We start from the raw sequence: 26,538 nt of genomic DNA, 5'->3' as shown, positions 1-26,538 counted from the left end.
ATAGATAGATAGATAGATAGATAGATAGATGTCAGACAATGAGAGGGGAATAAAAAGCATATGTCTCTTTTCGTGTGGCGTATGTAAATATCTTATGTCAACTGTAGATAGATGGCAGGTTGAGTTATATTTGCCAGGAGAGGGCGCCATATTACTGTTCAAAATACAGGAGGCCCAGAAATGACATGGACAAAGACGTTTGTTAACTTCAATGTCATAATAATAACTGACAAAATAGCGAATGAGCTTTATCCATGTAATGATTTTTTTTTTACATCAAAAGTTTAAGTTAGATGTTAAACGTGTACGATTTGGAATTCAGATAATGAAACTTTTAATTTTATTTTTTTTAATTTAATTTTTTTTTAATTGCATCTTAACTGAGGGTCCTTCTGGGACTCTTCCAATGTTGGAAAATGATCTAGATAGATAGATAGATAGATAGATAGATAGATAGATAGATAGATAGATAGATAGATAGCTCAAGCGTCGTGCCGCTTGTCTTTCCCTCACTGATGACGCCAATCTGATTGGCCGGTGGGCGTGTCTTAAACGCAGGGGGCTCCCATTCATAAATACCTAAAAGCCTTTTGAAAAATCTCCACATTCAAAAGTGATCTCAGCAGATTTTCCCGTGGTTCGCCCCTCTCCGCCTCTGGCCGGACCACGCAGCTAGAGCAGGTAAGTGCCATGTGTATCTACGTGCGCTTGTTCGTGAAGCCTGCTGTGGATGAATGCCTTCGATGTCGAGTGTCTTCGTCGCCGCATTCATGCATTCAGACCTCGCCGTGTCATCGATTAAGTGCATTTCGTCGTGAATCTGCATTCTTGGGTCTTCGACGCTCTTGAATTGTACCTAATTTGCTTGGAATCGATTACTATTGCTGAAATATGGCTGCACCATACAGATTTTAATGTTGTGTTAGAAAGAGTGCAAACATAGCAGACAATCTAATACGATAAACAATGTTTTTTTTTAAAAAATTATTATCATATATGTTTGTATTATTTTACAATTATAAATAAGACTAAAAGGTAGCGTAACCGCAGTAATATTTAATCTTTACTTTATTTAGTAGTATTCTTTTCCCATGATAATGTAAATACAGCGTCTTTTCCAGGGACTGTCACCATCAAAAAGCTTTTTCAACTGATTTAAGATATATTTGAACGTTCTTAACGGTCGCACAAGTGTGAAAATAAGTTAGTTACTAAATGGTCAAAAACAATGATAAATCCGAAGAAAATGCAAATCACAAGTGCAGTTGATTAAGCATGGGATAATTAACTGAGGTCTCACTTTGTTTGCACCCAATCATTTTGCAATTGTGTCACTGCTCTGTATTATATATGAAACAACATTACCCTTAACTGCAGATGGAGAGAGCTCTTTATTTGTACAAACACATTTTTTAGATAATATGAACAATATTACTAGTATATAACAATGTATGACAAGTGAAACTAAAGGTTAAAACAAAATAAAAAAGCATTTATTATGGAGAAAGGCAGTGGAATGGTAAGAATCAATGAAGTCACACACAACATTGTGGAGTGACCACAAGGTCTACCTAAACGCTAATCGTCACATAATGCAAAATCAGGTTTACAAGTCCCCACACTTTAATTAATCTGAGAGACCGTTTCCATGCTGTACCTGAAATAAGTCCACTTGGTACCATTTTTTTTCTTCCTTTTGATTGACAAAGGGAGGCGTTTATTTGAGGGAGGCTTTTATTTGTCTTCAGTGGACGATAATTAACATATTAAGATGAACTTCAGCACAGACATCCATGCATCATTTTTTGGTCGTGCTTGTCCTATTAGGCCCACTGATTTGCTGGAGCCTATCCTGACCTGGACTGGTCACCAGCCAATCGCAGGGCTCATATAGACAAACAACCATTCACTCACATCCACACCTATGGATAATTTAGACTGGGGCGTCCAAACTATTGGCCGGGGGGCCCTTTGCGGCCCATTTTATAGCAGCCCATGGTATATCCCAAAAATAACATTTGTCAGTCCACAACGTCATTGGGTGAGGGTGTTGAAACAGTCAGAGGGTTTCGAAACCTACATCCCCCGTGTGCGACAACTACGACGCCATAGAGTACGTCCCACCAATGTCGGCCCGTCATCATAAGTTCCATTGCCCATTGGTGCACAGAGAGCGTTTGCTCATTGGTAATATGTCACCGAGACGTGGGTATTAAATCTAAAATGACCTCCACCACACTACATCAAGTCAAGCTGGAGCACCGGCCAGGGTAGCCTCTTCAGAAAATCAGCACCCGAGTCCTTATTTGACAGTCTACAGAAGGGGGGGGGGGGGGGGGAGTCATTGTCTATGTTTCATCATTTAAATCTCGTGTCTAAGTCATAGCTGGTGTTATTGTTTGGGTCCATGTTAACACACCAATTTGTTTTGAGAGACATCACCTGTTAGAGTTGAATGTACCACACACACACCAAACTAAAGTATTATGAAAGTCAATTGCGTGCCAGACACGACATGCACCAACAATTATATAAAAATAAAACAGTTGTTCATCACCCATTTGCCTCAGATGGAAAGACGCCAGCGACTATCAGTCAATATCCGTTTCACAAGCATTTTACTTCTGCTCTGAAGTCACCTAATTCGAAAGAGTTGGTTAACACCATGGATCAATGTATGAAAGTGCTTGATAAATAAATTTGGTTTTGATGTAAAATACAGATTTACTTCCCAATCTGTAGGCACCTATGAAACATCACATAATATTAATAGTCACTTCGAAGCATTTATCTACCGAAGAACACACTGACAATGATAAACAACTAGGTCTTTATTGAACACATGTAACAGTGAGACATGTCAGCTGTGAAAGAAGCTTTGTCAATGCTTCCTTTGAAAAGCAATACACAGATTAGCCAACAGATAGCGCTCTTTTTAAGTGTGTCAAATCAAATGCTTCGAAGCAGTGTATCATTTTACGCCAAGTGTCTCCAAGTGATTCATTGTTTCAGAAAGCCTCTGTTTCTCCATCCCTACCTTTAACACGTATGTAAAGCTGGCAACCTGGCAAACTCAGTTTGTTCCTACAGTAACACACAACTTCATTACTTCATTCTCTACCAGTTTAAGTGAAATGATAAATTACCTGAAAAATGCTGATGGCGAACGGTGTGCTGGTGATGTAATCAATACAGCTGTGCACAATTGTACAGCCGCTGCCTGGTAAATTCCCGCCCACACAACATGTGATTAGCCAGCCCAGCTGATGCAAAACAGACCTTGCTGAGATTTTTAAAGAAGCTGGGTAATACATACTTTTCGGCCAATGCTTATCAGACGTTAGCGACTGCCGCCCGACATGCCCTCCTAATGGCCGACGTCAGTGCGACGTATGTTTGCTAACTGGGTACTGATAACAAATTGGTTTTATATAGAGCTTTTATGGATATGCAAAGAAACTATTTACAACGAAAGTAATAACAAAATTTACATTTATAATACCTCTGGTATAGTTCATTTTCAGAAGCAAAAATGTTTTTCTCCACTTTCTGCTGTATCAAGGTCTAAATTTATGAATATATCACAATAATGATTAATTGTGATCCTCAAGTAAACACTGCTTTAAAGATTGCCAGCTTACTACTTGTTTTGGTTCAGAATATTGAGATCCGGGCGGCACGGTTGGACAACTGGTTAGCACATCTACCTAACAATTCTGAGGAATCCGGTTCAAATCCAGCCTCGCCTGTGTGGAGTTTCCATGTTCTCCACGTGCCTGCATGGGTTTTTCCTGGAACTCGGGTTTCATCCCACATCCTAAAAACATGCATGGCACAAGACTAAATTGCCCATAGGTGTGAATGTGAGTGCGAATGACTGTTTGTCTATATGTGCCTGACTGGCGACCAGTTCAGGGTGTACCCCGCCTCTCCCCCAGAGTTAGCTGAGCGGCAGCACGCCCGTGACCCTAGTGAGGAGGAGCGGTACGGAAAATGGATGCATATTGAGATCGGCGAAAGGCAAGGGCGGAACTATTCTAGTGGGATACAGGGCTGCGAGCCACCCCAAAAATCATGAAAACTCCAAAACTATTTGCTTTCTAACCTTTAACAGAAAGCTTTGAGTAGCAGTTTCTCAAAATAACTAAAATATAATTGCTTGTACACCCATGATTTAGTCTTCAATGAACCTGACGTGCATGTTTTTGGAACATTTGAGGAAACCAGAGTACCTGGACAAAACACAAAAGGACATGCAAAGTCCACAAAGGAAAGCCTGAGCCGTGATTAGAACCCTGAACCTAAGAACTGCGAGGCAAACGTGATAAACACGTTTCACATGCTACCATGCCAGACACAATGTTATAAAACGAGTAATGCATTCTGTTGTGCCTGGCTGTTATCGCTCATGTATTTCCTCACGTAATGGCCAACTTGACATTTAAGCGACCATTCTGCGGCTTTGTTTTTTCTCTCAACCGTGCCGCCACGCTGTCTGTTTCTTCGAGGCCACTGGGCCGCTGCTGAGGGAGGATGGGGGGGGGGGGGCGGGGGGGGGGGCGTTCATCTTACTTGGACGTAGGCGGATTCTCTCAAGCCAGACACACACACCTACACACACACACACCTACACACACACACAAACACGTCCAGAGCTGCTGCTTCCGATGCTATTGCTGCTCCTTCGCACTGCCCTCCATCAGGGGTAATACACTGGAAGCAAGCAGGAGGATTAGACAGGCTGCGAGCATAGGGTTATGTTTACAGGCTCTGGTGCTCAAGTTGCTGCAGTGAGTGGTGGGCATGTTGCTTCTTCCATGCTGTGGTGAGTATCCAGTTTGTGTGTGTTTGTGTGTGTTGGGGGCATGCATTTGATGCTGCAGTAACAGGATTAATGGCCATGATCTGGAGGAGTCAAGACATAGCAGCAGCAAGCAGCAGTGGACCTCAGCTTCTGATTAGTGGCAAGAGCTTGCGTGTCTGTGATGGGAGCTAGTTAGACATTCTACCGAGTTGATGTGCTGGAGTGCTGGCTGATTTACACAGCTCAGATGCTTTGCCTTTCTGTTTTTGGCTGAGGATTAAACACATGCATGAGCAGCACGTGAGGGGCACACTTGTATCTGCTCACAGTTGGGATTTTGCAAAGGATTGCTGCAGCATCCATGCTTGCTCTTGTTTATTTTTAAACACGTATTATATTACCACCAGTAGGCAACAGAATAAAATTCATCACAGAGTAAAATGTGTGATTTAAATTGGGCATACACTGTACAATTTTAGAAGTGTTATTTTGGAATGATTGAAGTGCTCATGCTGCAGAGACAGACAGTCCAAGTTTACTCTAGAACTGTGATTACCAATCACAGCACTTTGTCACATTAGTGTGCCATAAAAGCGATATCTCAGCGATATCTGCTTGATCAGTGTGCTGCTTACTTGGTCTGAAAATTACTATTCATTTGCGACAAATAGTGTCTTTATCTACGTAAACCACATATGGTCACAGGCAAAATAATTGAATTCCCTTCCACTAGATGGCAGAAGGTACAGTTAACCCGTGTATCCAACTGTTGGCATTCATAGAACGTAAACCCAGCGTTTATACTGAGTACATTTAGAAAAGCTCATCATTATATTAATAATTTTTGGGACATTTTCATCTGGGGGTATGCCAGCACGGCGACCGACTGGTTAGCACGTCCACCACACAGTTTTGAGGACCCGGGTTCAAATCCAGCCTCGCTTCTGTGGAGTTAGCATGTTCTCCCCTGGTTTCCTCCCACATCCCCAAAACATACATGGTAGGTTAATTGAAAACTCTAAATTGCCCATAGGTGTCAATGTGAGTGCGAATGTTTTATTTTTATTTTTATATGTGGCCTGAAATTGGCTGGCGACCAGTTCAGGGTGTACCCTGCCTCTCACACAGAGTCAGTTGGGATAGGCTCGAGCACGGTGAGGATAAGCGGTTCAGAAAATGGATGGATGGATGGGTGTGCCGTGAGGTTTTTCTCATGGAAAATATGTACTCAATGCAGGTTGAGAAACACTGCACTAGAATAATCTAGTTAAAAAAAATTTTTTTCCCCAGTTCAAAGCGCTGCAAAAATGTCTGAAGTTACGGTGGCTGAGACAGGTACGGAAAATGGATGGATATTGAGATTTGCTCAAGGCAAGGGTGGAACTATTCTAGTGGGATACAGGACACAATAATTGCAAATGCCACTACAAAACACAATAAAACCACAACACATCAACTCTAATACACAACAGAGATGCAATTGCTACAACATAACGACATTAATTCACCTTATAGCAACATTAATCCACAACATTTTGACATTTAGGGACACTGGAAGTGAGCTCCCTCCGATTGTATAATTCATCGAAGTTACTGAGGGCTTATATTGCCCAGGTCTTCTTTTCCAAGCTTTAGAAATAAAATCTTCCATTCAAAAATATCAAAATCAAACAGCCACTTAATCTTTTCCTCATCTGACCAATAGAACATACTATCAGGGTTATTTTGTATAGTATTATTAAATAGACCTTCTCTTAGATCATCATTATAATGCACACTATAAGTGAAAATTAGATTCTGTCAAGAGTGTGTGTGTAATTGGTAAAGGATCCCAAGGCAGACAACAAGCAATAAGAAGAGTAAGAATAAATATAGTATTTCAATAAACAAAATACACACAATAAACGTGGATACAAACAATACAAAAGTACAAACAAAAGTAACGAGAAAGGTATGTCATGAGGAGAGTTACATCAAACAATAATAAACTAAACTAACTAAACTGGTGGATGGAGCCGCAGCGGAAAAGAGTCACCTGATAAACAATAAATCCTACACAAGGATCTTGGCAAACTACAACCCCAATTCCAATGAAGTTGGGACGTTGTGTTGAACATAAATAAAAAGAGAATACAATGATTTGCAAATCATGTTCAACCTATATTTAATTGAATACACTACAAAGACCAGATATTTAATGTTCAAACTGATAAACTTGATTGTTTTCAGCAATTAATCATTAACTTATTATTTTATGGCTGCAACACGTTCCAAAAAACCTGGGACAGGTGGCAAAAAAGACTGAGAAAGTTGAGGAATGCTCATCAAACACCTGTTTGGAACATCCCACAGGTAAACAGGCTAATTGGGAACAGGTGGGTGCCATGATTGGGTATAAAAGGAGCTTCCCTGAAGGAATTTTTGCAAGGAATTTAGGGATTTCATCATCTACGGTCCATAATATCATCAAAAGCTTCAGAGAATCTGGAGAAATCACTGCATGTAAGCGGCAAGGCCGAAAACCAACATTGAATGCCCGTGACCTTCGATCCCTCAGGCGGCACTGCATTAAAAACCGATATCAATGTGTAAAGGATATCAGCACATGGGCTCAGGAACACGTCAGAAAACCAATGTCAGTAAATACAGTTCGGCGCTACATCCGTAAGTGCAACTTGAAACTCTACTATGCAAAGCAAAAGCCATTTATCAACAACACCCAGAAACGCCGCCGGCTTCTCTGGGCCCGAGCTCATCTAAGATGGACTGTAGCAAAGTGGAAAAGTGTTCTGTGGTCCGACGTGTCCACATTTCAAATAGTTTTTGGAAATTGTGGACGTTGTGTCCTCCGGGCCAAAGAGGAAAAGAACCATCCGGACTGTTATGGACGCAAAGTTCAAAAGCCAGCATCTGTGATGGTCTGGGGCTGTGTTAGTGCCAATGGCATGGGTAACTTACACATCTGTGAAGGCACCATTAATGCTGAAAGGTAAATACAGGTTTTGGAGAAACATACGCTGCCATCCAAGCAACGTCTTTTTCATGGACGCCCCTGCTTATTTCAGCAAGACAATGCCAAACCACATCCTGCACGCGTTACAACAGCGTGGCTTCGTAGTAAAAGAGTGCGGGTACTAGATTGGCCTGCCTGCAGTCCAGGCCTGTCTCCCATTGAAAATGTGTGGCGCATTATGAAGCGTAAAATACGACAACGGAGACCCCGGACTGTTGAACAGCTGACGCTGTACATCAAGCAAGAATGGGAAATAATTCCACGTACAAAGCTTCAACAATTAGTGTCCTCAGTTCCCAAACGTTTATTGAATGATATTAAAAGAAAAGGTGATGTAACACAGTGGTAAACATGACCCTGTCCCAGCTGTTTTTGAACGTGTTGCAGCCATAAAATTCTAAGTTAATGATTATTTGCTAAAAACAATAAAGTTTATCAGTTTGAACATTAAATATCTTTAGTTTCAGTTTCAGTTTATTTTTTGAAAGGGGACAATGCAATTTCATAAAACACATGAAGTATTCATGGTTAAAAAAGCCAGAATTAGCCAGAAGGCTAGTTTTCATCTGTAGTCCCCTGGCCATGATGTAAAAAAGCAGTAAAATACATCTACAAGACAATATAATACAGGATACATAATCAAACTATACTATTAAGAGAGAATAAAACCATAATTTTTTTGATCATAACAAAAAGACAACATAACATACTTGTCTTTTAGTGTTGGCAGCTATAACTTAACTAGCCACATTTTCAGTTTTTTTGTGAAGGCCTTGTATGTTGTAAGCAGTTTAACCTCCTTAGGTACTGAGTTCCACTCACCAGCGCTCCTCACTGACCAGGCTGACTTACTGAAAGTGCTCCTGCGCAGAGGAATGAGACAGTCACCTCTGACAGAGCCTCGAGTGACACGCTCAGAGCTGTTTCTTTGGCTGATGAACTCAGCCAGAGGAGCTGGGGCCAAATCATGCAGTACTTTATAAATCAAATTTAAATCTGCAAATATGTGAAGACGGTCCCAGTTTAAAAGACTGTATTTTTTTAAAATTGCACAGTGATGATAGTGCCTTGGTTTTTTATCCATCACTTTAATTACTTGTTTGTACAAAACTTCCAATGGTTTTTTTGCATTCTGACCAGCCTGGGACCAACTGGTTATGCAATAGTTAAAGTGACTAAGAATCATCGAATGCAGGTAAATTTTTGCAGCTTCAGTTGACATTTCATTCCGAATTGCACGAAAATTTGCGAGGTTTAATTTGATATTTTTACACAATTTGTCAATATGGGCTTTAAAGGAAAGCTGTGAATCTATTATTAACCCAAGATATTTGTATTGGCTGACAATTTGCATTTTTTCTCCATTAACAAGTATGTCGGGGTCAGGTGATACTCTATTTGTTTTAGTGAAATACATGCCTACAGTTTTAGAAACGTTTAGCTGTAGACAGCACTCCTGCTGTCTTGTCTTTGTGCCGTATTCAATTAAATATAGGTTGAACGTGATTTGAAAATAATTGTATTCTGTTTTTATTTATGTTTAACACAATGTCCCAACTTCATTGGAATTGGGGTTGTACAACGGAAAAACTGTACTCATGTAAAAATAACACAGGACTACGGACGTACCACTGAACCGAGGACAGGCGACTGGAAACTCGGAATACTAGAAATACGAAATTGCAATGGCAGTAGGCAGAAGCAATAATCTCACAACTCCATTCCCCCGCTGCTGGGCTTTCAACTCTACACATTGCAATAGCTTGCAGGTGCGTCTCAGCCATCTCCGCCCACCAACGGTCACCAAGGGAACTGAAAGACAATGAAACCAAATGCACAGCAACACCAACTGGGAGCATAACAGATGATCTTTTCCATCACATTCAAGTCACACATCTCTCACAATCTATTAGGCTTGTGGATATTATTGAATCGACCATTTTCAATGGCCAGAGAGAGAGTACCAGACTTCAACTGAGCAACCAAAGATCTTTGATTTCTAGATAAACGAAATATGCTGTTTCCTTGAACAGCATATACGTTTTCATTTTGGGTTTTAACAAAATATTTTGGAGACAAGCTTCTTTAGTTTGAAGAAGCTTGTTTCTGGCAGAATAGATGTTACAACACAAATTATTCCTGTAAATATATTGTATATGCACTATTTCAAAAATTAAGAAAATCTCTTTGGTCCAGTGAGAATCATCTAATTTGCGCCACTTAAAGACTTTCTTATTGATTCTACCCTCTGTCATTTTAACCAGTCGTTTCCTTTGGGATAGACCCAGGGACCCAGCCCATATCTCCTTGAATTGCTGGAATTGGAGCAAATCTATGTACCCCCAGAAGGAACCTAATACCTCTCTTCTGTTTGGCATCTATTGCTTTGTGTTCTTGGGTGCCCCACACCCCAGCAGCATAAATTACAATTGGTGAAACACAAGCGTTGTACAATAGAGTATATGTAGACCAATCAAGCTCCTTACATACTTTGAGTTTGTTCATTACTGATAACAAACCTCTCCGAGCAAAATTAGCAATGGTCCCTGTTCCAACGTCAAAACAAATTCATAGAGAATGAAGCCTAATTATTTTTATACATCATCATATTGTAAGGCAGGGGTGTCAAAGTTATTGTAGTTCAGGGGCCACCTAAAGCCTAATTTGATGTCAATTGGGCAGGACCTGATATATAAAATAAAATAATAATAATAAATAATTGTAAATAAATAATAAAATAACCATACGCTTTTGTTGTTGTTTGAATGCAAAACAAATACATCTACATACATTTTTATATTTCCTAATTTTTTTTTTCCAATCATTTTTCAAAACAACTTCAAATTCCTTGATAATATTTTGCTTGAGTTTGTCATCTACGTGTGTACATAACAGTTGATTACACTGAGCGTATTTTAAGGCACAAACCATTATGTTACAGGCATTTGCAACAAAAAAATTGTTGTATTGCACATTAAAATGTAATCAACTTATGAAGACATAGGAAACATTACCATTCCGTTTTTTTCCCCCCAAGAGCATAACAATTCTCAAAATTATCCTTAGTCCCACCACCACAATGTCTTTTATATTTTTTCCATTTTCAAATTCATCCTGCGGGCCGGATTGTAACCCCAAGCAGGTCGAGCCGTATGTTTGACACCACTCTTCTAAGGCAACTGAACCTAAATGAAATAACTGACTGCTTCTTTCCATATTTTTTGTTCTGAAATGCATTATTTGTGATTTGGTCTGATTAATAGCCAGTCTCCATTTATTAAATATAACCACGCATTAAATATACTCTATTTACCGGTAACATATTCTATAGATTGAACTCAGATTCAGCCAATAAAATAATATCATCTGTATGTCATCATAGATACATTTATTATTATTGTTAACAATCAATTCCACTCAATCGATCAAATTCTTTACAATCAATTAATCGACTATTTGATTATTACTCACATCCTTATGTGGTTCATTTCTACATAGAAGGTCAAGAAGATCATGGACTGAAAATGGCATCGCCTTAAAGCGCTTACTGAACCCGTCCGCTCAGATTGCTCTGACGCACTGAGCAGCGTTATAGTCCTCAGTTCATTTCTTACTGTACTTCCACTTGGATCGTCAACGCCGGCTCTCAGCATTCACGTGCATTTGCTGTACGTTTAACTGTCATCTCTCGTTAGACTTCCGATTGTTTACTTGATTTAATGCAAGCAATGGATTGTGGGTACTGAGTGGAGATAAAAGGCAGCCGCCTGTCTGTTCTGCGTTGACTTTTGTTACTCCAGTAAGCCATTGCCTCTGTGTGTGTTCTCTCCCAGGGGGACTCCATAGTTGGCCTGGACCATGAGCTATGAGTCTACCGTCTGGAACATCCTGCCAGAAAACTCTACTGTAAGTCTGGCCATATGTCAACCTTTCTGTGTTTGTACGTTTAGTGCGTCCATTGCCCTCGTTAATAAACAACTTCCTGACCTGGATCCGGAATTAGTAAATCAGTGATCCAATCCAAAGTTTCATTTCCCCTCACAGAGAGGCAAGATGATGATGATGTACAATCTATCTATCTATCTATCTATCTATCTATCTATCTATCTATCTATCTATCTATCTATCTATCTATCTATCTATCTATCTATCTATCTATCTATCTATCTATCTATCTATCTATCTATCTATCTATCTATCTATCTATCGAGCTAATCTTATCTAATCATATGTCAGGAGGTACCGCTCGAGGCGGAGGAGCAGCAAGATGGATACGTGCTTCTCCTGGTGATCCTGTCCATTTTCCTGGTAGGGACATTGATCTTCGCCTCCATCCTCCTCATCACCTGCCGCCGCTGCTGCCGGGGAGGAGATCAATGCTGCGACAGGTATGAAAATGAAAGATTTTATTTTGGAGATCGGGCGATGCTTGTCATTGTCAGGCATCAATTAGGGTTCCACAATATAATTTGTTTATAGTGGAAAAAATGGTGACCTTACTGGTGGGACTTGATGAAAAACGTATCGAATTACTTTAAAGCACAGTGGAACCTAAGTTTTTGCATGTTCAAGTTTTCATACGATTCGGTTTTCGATGTCACAAATTCTCGTACATCCACTCTGTTTTTGTTTAGTTGAAAATGGTCTACATCAAAGTCTTCCGCCTGCCGGCGTGACTCAACCACTAATTTCCTGGAATCGAGCACCCACACAAAGCTTCCCAAGTGCATGCACAACTTTATTGAGTGTTTTGTTGTTGAGTGAGCATCACCCAGCATGTTCATCTGAAGCATTGTGAAAGTTTGTTGTGCTTATTTATTGGGTGTGACTCTTCAACAAGCCACCGTGGGGCCAAGAAAAGTTCCTAGTGATAATAAATAAGGCAAGAAACACAATAGAATTCAAGGAAGAACTCATAGCAAAGTACAAAAATGGCAGATTCCACTTCCAAACAATAACCTCAACTCCTTCCTCTCATTTCATGAGTCATTTATATTTATGTTACATTGTTTTCTGTATGTCAAACGGTAGTTATTCTCTATAACAATAATTTTTTGGTTAAGATTTTTGGGTATCTGTAATAGATTCACTGGATTTCCATTATTTCGTGTTGGAAATATTTGGCTGTACTCTTTCAAAAAAAAAGTTAACTTTTTGAAATGGCTGAGTCACAAAAACTGAGATTGCACTGTATATTCCAAACCCTCATTCATCCTTGGCCAAAAGTAAACAAATTTTATATGAAGTGACATTTCTAACCTTTAAGATGGTTAAAAAAAACCCACATCTGAAACAGTCCCTAGTGTTGTATGGTGTGCATGTGTTTGTGGACTTCCAAGAGAAAACCTGACTGAACACAATACGCAGCCTTCATTTGTTGGGTGATAAGCGCCGTATTTGGCAACCGGTTTAGTGCAGCCGCCATTCATGTTTACATTAGGCAGTCAGGTGGCAGCCATGTGAGTGCATGGGGTGCGTTCAGGGACATGCTAGCGAAATGATAGTAAATGATAGCGAATGTAGTTCTTTTGTAATACATAATTGTGAAAATGGATGAGGAAAATTATTATTTGCATCAGAACGCTTTAGTTAAAACGCTATAGAATCATAATATGGAATTTTTTTATTTTGAAATATAAGAATAGAGAACATAAAATTAGTTGTTAATATAGTCAGCCAGAGCTGCGAGGAATGCAAAGTAATCAATGTCGGAGACTGAATGCGAATTACAGCTGTGTGTTTGTGTTTGCACATTAAGAACTGCAGTCCTGTTGTTGTTTGAATTCCTCTTTTGAAAAAAAAGAGCAAGCTACAAGTTTTTCCTAATGTTTTTGAGACTGTAGGGTGAAAGCTGCAGCTGTTAATTTTTTGAATGGCGACCTTAGGCATGTTAACGGCTGTCAGTAACCATCGTTGTCTCAATTAAACGCCACAGAGACACTACAGTACAATAAATATCATACAAACTGTTGACAATATTTTGCCCCGAAAAAACCCCACCTTTTTACATTTACGAGTGAATAATGGAGGATACAGTAAAAAAAAAAAAAATTGGCAAATAGGTTATTGTGCAAATGCCAAAACTTCAACTGTCAGAGAATTTCTATAATTACAATATACACGCGCTCATCTCAAAATTGTATGTTAATTGACACATTTTATGGCGATAGTTTCTGCTTGATCCATTAAGAAATATCTTTATTATCTTAGCAGGTTAAAAAATATACCGTACCTTTTTTTTTTCTCTCAAGTTGCTGCGCCACTCGTGAAGTCCTGTAGCACCCTCGAGCATGTGCGCCTCACACAAAACACCAAAAATGGAGGTCTACTGTACATTCCGCATTGTTCAACGTCACAACAAAATGTGATTTAATTAGCAGGTACAGCAACGAAGAGAAACAGAATTGCTTGAATTCTTCCCCCTTGTTGCTAGGCAGAACTCGTGGGCCCACAATCATTTCTTTTCTCTTTAAAACATTTGCATACATAAGGTCATGTTCACGATGCTGATTCCTTGGTAATTTGAAGCTGAGGGTTCCGCTACTTCACACAGCAGAGAAAGGACAGCGAGATGCTGAAATCACTCACTCGGCCACACCCCTTAAAGACACACATTAACCTTTAAAGGCATACATAACACATGAATACTACAGTATGTACACTAATTATACTTGTAATGGATGAGTGGCATTTCAGGAGTACATTTTATTTGATATGCAAGTAAATTGAGTTAAGGGCTTTGTCACAGAAAGAATTAAACTTGTAAGTCAAGGTACCACTGTACTACCACTGTATAAAATCCAAAATAAGAAAAACTTATTTTTATCACAGCCATATCTGCTTGCTCAGGTGAGATACTGCCACACTTTCATCATGTTTAACTGCTTCACATGCAAGTGCTTTCTTAGAGACAGCACCTTTATTAAATATCTACTTACATAATAGATGAGGCTCATTGGAATTGCTTATGAAGCATCCTGCACAAAAATCCGGTGTGCAAAGTCCCAAAAGTGTCTTTAGTGTGAATACCTCACAAGCAGACATGCGCAGTAAAGCAGCAGTCAGTTGTTATGAATGTCTGTTATTTACATTTAGGTGGAGATTTTATTCATTAATTTATTTATTTTACAGCAGCACATATCATCGCCCGCACTTGAAAAGAAATATGAGAGCAGGAGCTGCCAAAAGGCAAGGAGGGCTTTGGTGGGTGAGAGCAGCGCACAATCATCCAGACTGGTTCAAATGACGAATGTAATGAGATTTCATCGCAGCCATCGGTGGTGATTAATCTCACCCCCGCCCCCCCCCCCCCCCCCCCCCCCCCACACACACACACACACACACACTCATCCCACCCCTCGCTGCTCTGTGTGCGTGTGGAGACTCCACACACACACATACACACTGACATGAAAACTGTGGGAGCCACACAGGAAATGAAAGACAAGAGGAAGCTGAGATTTGGGATGGCACACATACACACCCACATGCATGAAGCTCATAGCTCTGCACCAAGAAATCCAATGGCGGGAAATGACTGGAAGCGGATTTCATCCTCTTTTCTCTTCCTCATAAAGTAAATGGCAGTGCAGGGATTTCACTTGGATGGAGCAAGGCAAGCAAAAAGATGTTTAACCAGATACAGTGTATGTGACTGAAGTCTGTTGATTTTATTGTGCCACACTAACATTTGGATTTTTACATATATTATGTCCATGGAAAACTATTTTGTGCCCCTTTCTATGGCGCTCTTCATTATTGTTTTATTTTGTGTTAAACATGTGGTAAACTTAAAGTAGAACCTATAAAGTTGAGCACAATCCATTCCGAGACTCTGATCAACCTCTAATTTGTTGTCCAAATAATTTTTCTTATAGGAAATAGCAAATATAACAAATATAATCTGTTCTGTATGGGAGCATTTTAAGGTACCATTTTGAGTGTGTCATAAATATATCTATAGATGTAAAATATATATAGAAATATATAGCATAGATGGCAGGTGAACTGGAGCCTGTTCCAGCTGACTTTGGGCAAGAGGCAATCACAGGGAACGTATACGGGGGATATAAAAAGTCGACACCGTGTTCAAATGCCAGGTTTAAAACTTTTTTCCCACCGTTGATGTGACCTATAATCTGTAGAAGTCAATTGGAAAGAAAAAAGAAAACTGAGATAATGTGGTTGCACAAATGTGCACACCCTCTTATTACTGGGGATGTGGCTATGTTCAGAATTAAACAATCACATTCAAATTCAGCCAAACAAATCACAGTAACACAGCCACATCCCCTTTTAAGGAAGGGTGTGCACAGTTGTGCAAGCACATTAGTTGAATAATTTTTTTACTTTCTCTATGATTTTATTTCATTTGAGTTGTAAATGTTATTTGTTGCATTTAAAGTTTTGAGTTATATATAGCAGGACGGTGTACGACTGGTTAGAGCGTCTGCCTCACAGTTCTGAGGACCGGGGTTCAATCCCTGGCCCCACCTGTGTGGAGTTTCATGTTATCCCCGTGCCTGCGTGGGTTTTCTCTGGGCACTCCGGTTTCCTCCCACATCCCAAAAACATGCGTGGTAGGTTGATTGAAGAATCTAAATTGCCCATAGGTGTGAATGTGAGTGTGAATGGTTGTTTGTTTATGTGTGCCCTGCGATTGTCTGGCAACCAGTTCAGGGTGTACCCCGCCTCCTGTCCGAAGATAGCTGGGATAGGCTCCAGTACTCCCGTGACCCTAGTGAGGAGAAGAGGCTCAGAAAATGGATGGATGAATTTTGTATAAAAAAAACTGGCATTTAAAGTCACTGGTGTGTAGACTTTTTATATCCACTGTAAACAAATAACCATTAACATTCACAGCTATGGAAAATTTAGAGTCTTCAATGAACCTAATGTCCATCGCAAGCACCGGGAGTACATATAAACTAAAGGCCGGAGCCAAGATTCAAACCCAGTTCCCAGATGCTAACCACTAGTACACCATCAGTCTTACCTTAAATCTTGAAAGCTTTCACTTTTCATCACAAATCTTACTCATCATCTAATTTTTTGAGATTCTTGTCATTCAAATGTAAAAAGAAGTTAACCACAAACTTAAAACACTCTACCTTAACTCTAGTGTGATGAGGCATACAGTTTGCTATACAGTATGAGTAGTTTTACTGCTGTGAATGAGAGTCTGCTGATTCTAGTGTATATTTTTCTTGGCCCACTATTCTCCAATTAACACCACTTGTCGCGAGAAAGCCACAAAAGCCAAAGAAAACTGCAAAGCACACACAAGAGATAATTTCTTTGAAAGGCAAGCCTTATCGTGATGTATCCAGATGTTGATTATGGCGCCATCGCTGCATAGTTTTGGCAAAATATTTCATTGTTTTCAATTATGATACCGTCATTGTCGAGGAGTCATTTTCATTGTTGTGTCTTTTCCGGAAGTGACTTTCTTCAGGTTTCTGACTGGCTAAAATTTCCTTAGGTTTGTTTGTTTTTTGTGCCACATAAATAAACGAATGAAGGCAAATTACAATTCAATGCAACATGAGTCGTGGATAGACATGCGCAAGTGCAAGTGCCAGCTGATAAAGGACATTCTGACTGACATGATTTAGTCTTGAAGTCATTTTTTAAACAGCCTTCTGAAGCATCAGCTCCTGTCTTTGGCCCTTTGGCTTGATGTTAAACAAGACAGAACAATGTAATGCATTTTAATGTTTTTTGTGCCGCAGCGGCAGCGATGATGCAGAGAAAACCAACGCTACGTACACGGAGGAGTCTCAGCCCACCCATGGTAAGCGTGGGCGGTGTGTGCGTGTGTATAGGTGTGTGTGTGAGTGTGTAGGGGCGCGTAGTTTGATTGATAGAGGGAGAAGTGATGGAAGAAAGATGCAGGGCACAGTGATGCTTTTATCATGTCAGCACAATGTCTAATCTATTACATTTAAAAAACAGCAGTTTTTCGAGCAAGTTGCTTAAAGCGCTCACACGATGCCGAGAACGCATTCTGATACTCTGCGGACCACTGAATACACTCTGTCTCTGCAGAAAAGGATTTAATAAAAGGCAGCATGAAACTGCTTTTCTCAGGCATTTTTTATGGAGGAGTTTCACCAGTCAGCAACCAATATATCAGATGGTTCCCTTCTGTAAAATGATAAAACAACTGCAATTGCTTGGGCATAATTGCAACTTTTCTTAATTTGTGTAGAAATCACCATCAGGGTGGATGAGTCTGAGTGCCTGTCAATGGCCAGCTCCCACGACCAGGAGACAGAGCGATTCCTCTCCACGGGAACCACGGGCCGTCGAGTTTCCTTCAACGAGGCGGCGCTCTTCGATCACGGCAAGAAGGCCCAGGAGAAGGGTCGCAGGTCAGAGAGAAATACACACAGGATCTTGCGTGCATGAAGGTGGTCAATGCTGGGTCACATCCATCTATTAATCCATTTTGGATAGCTTTTGTCCCCATTTGGGTCAGACTCAATTATTATGTAAATGAGTCCCACTGTTACGTAAAAGAAGTGCAGAACGGCTTGCTCTGGCACATTTTCAGTAATAGGCAGATAACTGAAATTTTCCTTGGTTGTTTAATTTCACACTAGATGAGTCCAGAGTCCCAATTGTATATAAGCACAGAATATGTCCCCTTTAAAGCCCAATCAGCAGCAGTGGATTGCTCCACCCTACTACTACCGTATCATACCACTCCACTCTAGAGTGCCAATAAGTGGTATAGTGTGGCACAGTAACTGTATTTTGGTACTCTTCACACCTTCAGTGAAAATACAACAAAAAGTGTGTGCCATACTAGCCTTAGCCGAACTCCACTGGTTGATCAATATGGGGTTATGCTCTACGCTTATATCTGATTTTTTTCTTCCCCACTTAAACTTTCAGATACACTTTGACCGAGGGGGACTTTCACCACCTAAAGAACGCCCGGCTCACGCACCTTCACATTCCGCCGCCAGCGCTCAAGATAGTCACCATCCATGAATGTGACTCGGCGGAGAATACCATCGCCATGACAACGCGCCCTGTCGCCAAGTCGGCGCTCTCCATCTTCCAGGTGACACTCCCGACTGGTTACATTAGCCCTGTTGCATCGCTCTTGACCTGCGCCAGTGGTGAACATCAGTCACTTCAGTTGGAACAAGAACACAAACTAAAACTAGACATGGAATAGACTCCAGCTCTTCCATTTTTGGCTGGATGCACTGATTTCCTTTTTAGCTCCTCATGTTTAATCACTGGAGCTAGCTGCCTGGGAGGGGAGCGAGTCTGGATTTGATATTCACTCATAGGTGGTGTTGGGAAAAATACAGTAATGGTGCTTTGTGGTTGCCAGCCCAGTCTGATTATTCATTTTCTGATGCAATTGTTAATATAAAAAATACTCACAGTGTGTTTGCAATCCCTGCAGCCAATGCTGTGTCCCCTACCGCAAACTGCACTGACCAGCTTGAGCCCCAGTGCCAGCTGTGCTCTCCCCGGAGACACCCTCAACTCAACTGTTGTGGACACCAGCTTTCATGCAAATACTGCTGCTAAGACAAATGGAGGCTCTGTAAGTTACCTCCAATTATTTTATTCTGCATATACCGTTGAAACCAGATGTTTACATGCACTATATAAAAATAAAAAAAATTCTCACTGTCTGAAAAGAAATCAGACTAAACATTTCCTGTTTTAAGTCAATTAGGATTACCAAAATTATTTCGATTTGCTAACTGCCAGAATAATGAGAAAGATTTTGTTAGGCAATTTTTTATTATTTTTTTCGATGTCAGAAGCTTACATACAGTAAGATTACTATGCCTTTAATCATTTTGGGAAAACCCAGATGATGATGATGTCATTTCTATAGCAGCTTTTGACAGGTTTATTGACATTTGAGTTAATTAGAAACAAACCTGTGGATGTATTTGATCTAGGCGCATCTGAAACACACTGCTTCTTTGTGTAACTTCATGGGAAAGTAAAAAAAAAAAGAGCCAAGATGTCAAGGAAGAGAATTGTGGAATTGCACAAGATGCTGGCTCAATGTGGTAAAAGTTTGTAATTATAAACAGTGAAACGACTATTGTACCGATATGGGCTGAAAGGCCACTTTGCCAGGAAGAAGCCATTGCTTCGAAAGAAACATAAAAAAAAAGCCAGGGACAAAGACCTTAATTTTTGGAGACATGTCCTGACGAAACTAAAATTTAACCATTTCGCCATAATGAGCATTGTTATGTTTGAAGGAAAAAGAGTGAAGCTTGCAAGCCTGAGAACACCATCCCAACTTTGAAATATAGGGGTGGCAGCATCAGGTTGTTGGGTTGTTTTGCTACAGGAGGGACTGATGCTCTTCACAAAATAGATGGCATTATGAGGAAAGAACATTATGTGGAAATACTGAAGTAACACCGCAAGACATCAGCCAGGAAGTTAAAGCTTGGGAGCAAATGGAGAATGACCCGACGCATACTGCCAAACTGGTTACAAAGTGGCTTAAGGATAACAAAGTCAGTGTTTTGGAGTGGCCATCGCAAAGCCCTGATCTCAAGCCTATTGAAAATTATGGGCAGACCTGAAAAGTCATGTGCGAGCAAGGTGGCCTACAAACTCGGCTCACTTACACCAGTTCTGTCAGGAGGAATGGGGCAAAATTGGATGGGCCCAAAGAAACAGCTTTTGCCTCTGCCCATTCCCTTTTGGTTGTTGAAATGAAGGGACCATTGTATTGTATTGTGCTGTATTGTTTGCTAACACTGTGCAACAACAAAATAAAATTATTTATCAAATAAATCAAAAACTCCTGCCCACTATTGTGAGAAACTTGTGGGAGGATATTCAAAACATTTGACCCAAGTCATACAGTTTATCGGCAATGGTACCAAATGTTAATGAAATGTATATAAACTTACTTGGAAGAAAGTAATGAAAAATTGTCTAAAAAAAATCCTACTATTATTCTGGCATTTAGCAAAAAGAAATAATTAATTTTGCCATTTTAATTGACTTAAGACAGGAAAATTTAGGCTGATTTAATGTCAGCCAGTGAGATGAAAAAAAAGTGTATCTTTTTACATAGTGTATATAAACATCTGGTTTCAACGGTATATGGACGTGTATCTGTAAGAGCTACTGTGGGAAAACAGTAGGTGGTCAGAGACTGCAATTGCAGCTCTTCATCTGTTCAGATGGAGATGATCGCAGCAGGGCCTCGGGGCCGAGGCTGCAGCGTTAGCACAGGAGGAGGGACCACTCCCACCAGCACTGTCCTGCCTGCGAACAGTGATGCAGGTGGCCAAGGTCCAGTACAGCAGTTCTTCACCAAACTGCGGCGCCACGCAAGCCTGGAGGGGGCCAGTCCCTATTTCAAGATCAAGAAATGGAAGCTGGACAGCAGCCAGAGGGCTTCAAGTCTGGACATGAGAGGTAACAGACACTCCATTGAGTGGATTCCTGTAAAACTCATCTTAATATGTCTTGGGGAACAGGAAAAGTAGCACAATCCTCAAAGCTCTTTTGTAATTACTAGTGAATACCTTTTCAGAAAGGCATGTGCTGTTGAAGTACAAAGGCTTGCTTAGAGATGCGTTATCCATTCAAATCCCTTGGTCATTTTGCTGCAAATTGAAGAGCAACAAAATCCTTAATATGACTTTGACACATTACGTGATGACCAAATCCAAAATATCCATACCCAAAAAGCCAACGGTAGTGTTTCTTATTGCTGAAATCAGCGAGGCAAAGCATCATGATTGAATAAGCTTATTTCCGTTATTATATTCCTGGTGACATAATATGTCACAATGTGACATAATAATAATAATAATAATAATAATATTCTATTCCTTCCATATTTTGATCACATGACTCCAACACAGCGCTGATATTTGTCCTCTGATTTTGTGCTCAGAATTTATTTTTGAGCCACAGCATGCAATGATGTTTGGCTTAGGTATTTTGGTGTAAGACAAAAATTAACACAGGTGCTACAGTAATAAACTGTGAGAGGCTTCCTGGCTGCTCTGACTGTTTGGATATGCACAAAGACACAGGACAGATGGCTTGGTGACTCAAAATGTGGTTGTTCCAAGTCAATTTAAGCTCCTGAATGAATCCTCCATGCAATCACACATACACACGCACACCCTACCTAATGCAGGATCAGTTTTTCCATCATACCAAGACTCCAAAGATGATCCCAAAATCTCCCTTCATACTCCTTAACAGCTGATGGTAGATTTAATCAGAATTAAATATCATTTCCCAGCCTGCTGTCACCAAACTTTCTTAACTTCTTCTAATGTCTTGAATGTTTACTGTGAGTCAGGCTCACCAAAGAGAAGGCAGTTCCAGCGTCAGCGGGCTGCCAGCGAGAGCATGGACCAGGACGACAATGACACGCACCACATTGACCTCATCCAGTACATCGCCCGCACCCAAGACATCACCTATTGTCCACCTCCATCTGCACCACCCCCTTCCCTCGGCAGGTATCTTTAATTCCCTTGCCATTCATCCTGTCCACTGCTTTGCTTTGCAATCATTTCGTCAAAAAGGTTCAGCGATAATCTGTTTCAGGCTCTGTGTCACACTTCTTCCTCAGGCTTCCATAGATATGAACAAGACACTAAATACTGTGGTACTGAGCTAAGATAAGTGTAAGGACATGCCACAGCAGCCATTGCAAGTCATGACAATCATTCCGTGCCCTGTGAAAACAGCCGTGTCGCCAATAAATGTGATATTCGTAGTAATGTTCTGACACTGTCATTTTGCGTGTCTCCTTTTCTACTTTACCTGTGTGAAACCACAGGGTAGAGGTAGAGGTGATGGTCGAGCCCACCTGCAGCCAAACTGGACCAGGGGTGATTGGCCTGTCCCCTAATCCCCAAGATGAAGGGCTTTCCCTGGGGACAAGGGAAAGCTCTGAGCCTCTTGCCCTCCAGGATCCCCAGACACTTTACAGAGACATTTGGACCTTACGTGCATCACTGGAACAATATGCTGCCTCTGACCAAAGCAGCAATAATGATAGGAACTCTGTCTGCAGCGATGCTGACAGTGTGTGTACAGAAAAAGAAAGAGAAGAACTCACCAGCTGCTATTCCCAGGATTTAGGTGATGAAACAGAAGGTGCAGAGGATGACAAAGAGTTTATGGTGTACAGGGATAAGACATTGGGTGCAAAAGGTGTAAGAAGTAGGAAACAACAAAGTACTGAATCTGAGCGTGGCGGGAGAGATGGGGAAACATGTACTCGGAAATTGCTGCAAATGGATAGTGGCTACGCATCAATAGAGGCCCCATCTCGTGGTCCTGAAGATTTGCGGATGTTTGGAAGCAGCAGCCCGAAGGAGAGAACAGCCCATGAGAAGAGGCACCACTTCACCAAGGCAGGGAGATCTGGCACGATCGGTGAGAGCTTTGAGTCTCACCTCTATGAGGAGGAGCCAGACGATGAGCAATTGCTCGGCGCCAGTGGAGGAGTTTACATAGAAACTGGTGTCAGTCCACAGAGCCAGTTTCCATATGGCCAGATGATCACCCCTCGGGAGGCTTCACAACCATCCACTCAACCTCCAACCCTTCATCAGAGAGACTACAGCATCGATGAGAAAACTGATGCGCTCTTCCATGAGTTTCTCCGACATGACCCCCAGTTTGACCAGCAGGAGATGCCGCTAAAGAAGCACCGGTCCCGAATCCACCTTCGAAAGCAGTGGCAGCGGCACAAGCAGTGGAGCGACCCTGGTGTCAGACACTTCCATTCCTCTTTTGAGAGACAACGAACTCCACTACGGAGGGGTGACAGTGTTAACTGCCCTATGGAGACAAGCTACCATAGCATGCTTCCCCGCATTGTCAGCACACCTGACGAGGAGACCAGTGACTGTAGTACTCCCGAAAATCCAAAGATAGACACTACAACTAGCAAGGTTGCAGGGAAGGACATAGAGCAAGGTTCCACCGAAGACAAGATATCATCACCATATCCTCAACGATCCATCTCTGAGAAAGATGAAGGGAAGACTGAACATCCAGAGCCTCAAGAGGACAGCAAACCACCCGGACACCCCCTAGAACATTTAGATGAGCGGTCGCCCCTTCAGCCACCCGACTCCTCCTATGGCCCACAAACCATCACGGCAGAGCTCACGGACAAACTGACCACTAACCTAGACGAAAGGCTATATACAGGCCTTCGAAGGACCAAGGACACAGCGACCGAGTGTTTGACAGTGACGGCAACTCATGCTTCTCCAGACCATAGTCCAGTGTAGCTCCACTTGTCTTTATGGTTGACCCTATAGCTGCTCATACACATCAACAATGTTTAGCCTCAGTTCTGATGATTCACAATGAATTTTAAATTAGATCAACCAACCAATCAGGCGGTACAGTTAGGTTTGGTTTGCAAAGATACTTTTGGCAATGGTCAACCCTTATTTGGATTGACATGGTTCAAATGCAACAGTGTTAACCACAATTAGAAAGTCTGGTTCTTATGTCATATCCAAACAAGAACATTTTTATGCATGACAGTTTTTTGAATGGTACCTTTTTTTGTCTTCCGTTGTAACACAGAAGTGACAAGCATCTGTGAAACAATCAACTGACAGTGGTATGTGTAGCTCCACCCTACCACTATTGAACAATGCCATACTCTCACTAAAACATTTTTTTTTGTCCCCTTTACAACTTTTGAGGGAAGATATGTAAAAATAATAATAATTAACCATGATACCAAAATTAATCAAACTGTACCGCTTGGTAGTAGTTCAAGGGACTTATTTTTGTCATTTTTCAGGTCACTGCTGAAACAATTTGGAGAGTCAAAGGTAATGACTAAGTTGAACATTAATCTTTTGTTTTCTGTTCTTTTTTTCTAGTGTGAAATGTTATGTTATGGACTGGTGTCGCTGGTCCGCTGTGTGGCAAGTCAAGTGGTACAAGTGTAGACTAATCTACTGTCTAAAAAAAAAAATACTATTACAGATTAATTTATTTTATCATTATTTATATACAATTTGTCGTTTTTATGCAACAGTGGGAGTTGTTTCAATCCTACTGTTAAAAAAAATGTGTTGACTTTCTTAGACCCAAATATAGAAGATCTTTCAGGATGCACCGAAACCTGCCAGGAGTTTCAGATTAAGTTAGTTGTTAGGTCGCTGCTTTGCCTGATCATCTGTTGGGACTCTCACATTCTTTGACTGGCTTTGTACTTAACTGTATGTAAACAGACACGAGTCACAAGTATCAGTTGCATTAGACAACACTGACACTTTCTTTGGGTAGTTAGCTACTAGTATTTCTTCTATTAGAGCTCATTGGAAAATTTTGCATCATTTTCCAGACACGGTGTTGTTTCAGGTAGAAGAACAATGTAGTTTGCAAACCTCCATACACTTTCTCCCAGAATCTGCTTCAATGTTGTTATTCATGACTAGCTAAATATATTTTTGTATGTGCTTTGAGAGTGAACGCACTAGACATGGCAATCCATCTCCAAACTACAAAGGACTGTGGACAACACTTAACATGAGCTGTAGGTCCAGTCCAGTCCAGTCTGTTGTAGATGTTTGCATTTTCGTGATAGCAGTGAGCTAAAAGGTTCGCGCTCACGGATGTTTACGTTTTTTTTTTTTTTTGTTTGTTTTTTATGAAAGGCATGACTTCTTGTGCATGAGGTGCAACAGAAAAGGCTTTATTTGCCTTGAATCAGACATTGTGTGTATATCCTCGGCTGCTCTTGAGGAAGTTGACAGCAGAGTGGATGCCTGCCAACTTAAAATACACCCAATAGCCAGTATTAAAATTTGTTTTGTTTTACTCCAAGATCTATTTGCTTCATTATATGCTTGTTTTGATGACGGAACATAATTCCCCGGGGTTCCTGCCTCATGCGTAGCGAGGGGAGACTGCAGAGCGTGGTGTTGAATATAAATCATAGCAGCAGAGGGGAAGCCCTTGTCTCGTGTCTCCTCCTTTCCCTTGCAAGCTTGTTGCATCGCAGTACATCTGCAGTTCAGTTTTGAAGGATAAAGTCCCCTTAGAGTGAAGTTTTAGCATGTTGGTACTAAAACGTAAAAAATACCATTTTGGTTTTGATAATGCTGATAAATTGGTTCATTGAGTAAAATCAGTTTGCACTATACTGACCCAACACAGTTACATGAACAGTTTAGTGGTAACTCGAAGTCTTTGCTATGAGATGTAGCTACTGTAGTTTTTGTTGAAAATATGGGTCTGTTCACACGACATGGTATTAGGAGTATGTGTCACACTAAAATCAAACTGTCTATCCATTCATGTTTATGCCACTTGGCCTCACAAGGGTTGCAGGTCAGCTGAACTCTATCCCAGGTGAGTTTGGGTGAGAAGTGGGGTACACCCCAGACTGGTCGTCAGCCAATCACAGCCCACATATAGAAAAACAACCATTCACATTCACACCTATGGACAATTTAGAGTCTTCAATTACCTAACAATGTTTTTGGAGGAACATGCAAACTCCACACAGGAGGGCCCAAGCCAATATTTGATCCTGGACCTGTCGACTGCAAGGCAGACGTACTAACATCTTGGCTACTGTGCTGGCCTTGAAAAGAAACATACCATCCATCCATCCATCCATTTTCTTCACCGCTTCTCCTCACTAGGTTCGCAGGCTGCCGGAGCTTATCCCAGCTATCTTCAGGCGGGAGGCGGGGTACAC

The 26,538-nt window shown here is 41.0% G+C and overlaps 1 protein-coding gene across 2 annotated transcripts; it reads left to right on the top strand.

The window, feature by feature from the left end:
• Nucleotides 1-562: 562 nt before the first annotated feature.
• Nucleotides 563-25,652, top strand: cbarpb (CACN subunit beta associated regulatory protein b). 2 transcript variants are annotated; one of them, XM_061780019.1, is made up of 10 exons: nt 563-681; nt 11,651-11,723; nt 12,054-12,205; nt 17,549-17,610; nt 18,028-18,190; nt 18,717-18,888; nt 19,243-19,386; nt 21,008-21,245; nt 22,147-22,309; nt 22,633-25,652. In XM_061780019.1, exons 2-10 carry the CDS (start codon nt 11,676-11,678, stop codon nt 24,098-24,100), a joined length of 2,610 nt encoding a protein of 869 aa, XP_061636003.1. In that variant the 5' UTR covers nt 563-681; nt 11,651-11,675; the 3' UTR covers nt 24,101-25,652. The 2 variants fall into 2 exon arrangements, with proteins under 2 accessions (XP_061636003.1, XP_061636004.1); XM_061780020.1 differs by lacking the exon at nt 563-681 and adding an exon at nt 4,638-4,825.
• Nucleotides 25,653-26,538: the final 886 nt, after the last annotated feature.

The sequence above is a fragment of the Phyllopteryx taeniolatus genome, chromosome 7, assembly GCF_024500385.1.
Source record: "Phyllopteryx taeniolatus isolate TA_2022b chromosome 7, UOR_Ptae_1.2, whole genome shotgun sequence".
In the NCBI taxonomy this organism is placed as follows: domain Eukaryota; kingdom Metazoa; phylum Chordata; class Actinopteri; order Syngnathiformes; family Syngnathidae; genus Phyllopteryx; species Phyllopteryx taeniolatus.
This window is presented reverse-complemented; position numbering and strand designations above follow the sequence as displayed.

Excerpts from the sequence above, each read along its gene's own strand:
- cbarpb (XM_061780019.1), top strand. The coding sequence starts at position 11,676 with ATGAGCTATGAGTCTACCGTCTGGAACATCCTGCCAGAAAACTCTACT. Across the intron at positions 11,724-12,053 it reads TCCTGCCAGAAAACTCTACT|GAGGTACCGCTCGAGGCGGA; the intron begins GTAAGTCTGGCC and ends ATCATATGTCAG. Across the intron at positions 17,611-18,027 it reads GGAGTCTCAGCCCACCCATG|AAATCACCATCAGGGTGGAT; the intron begins GTAAGCGTGGGC and ends TAATTTGTGTAG.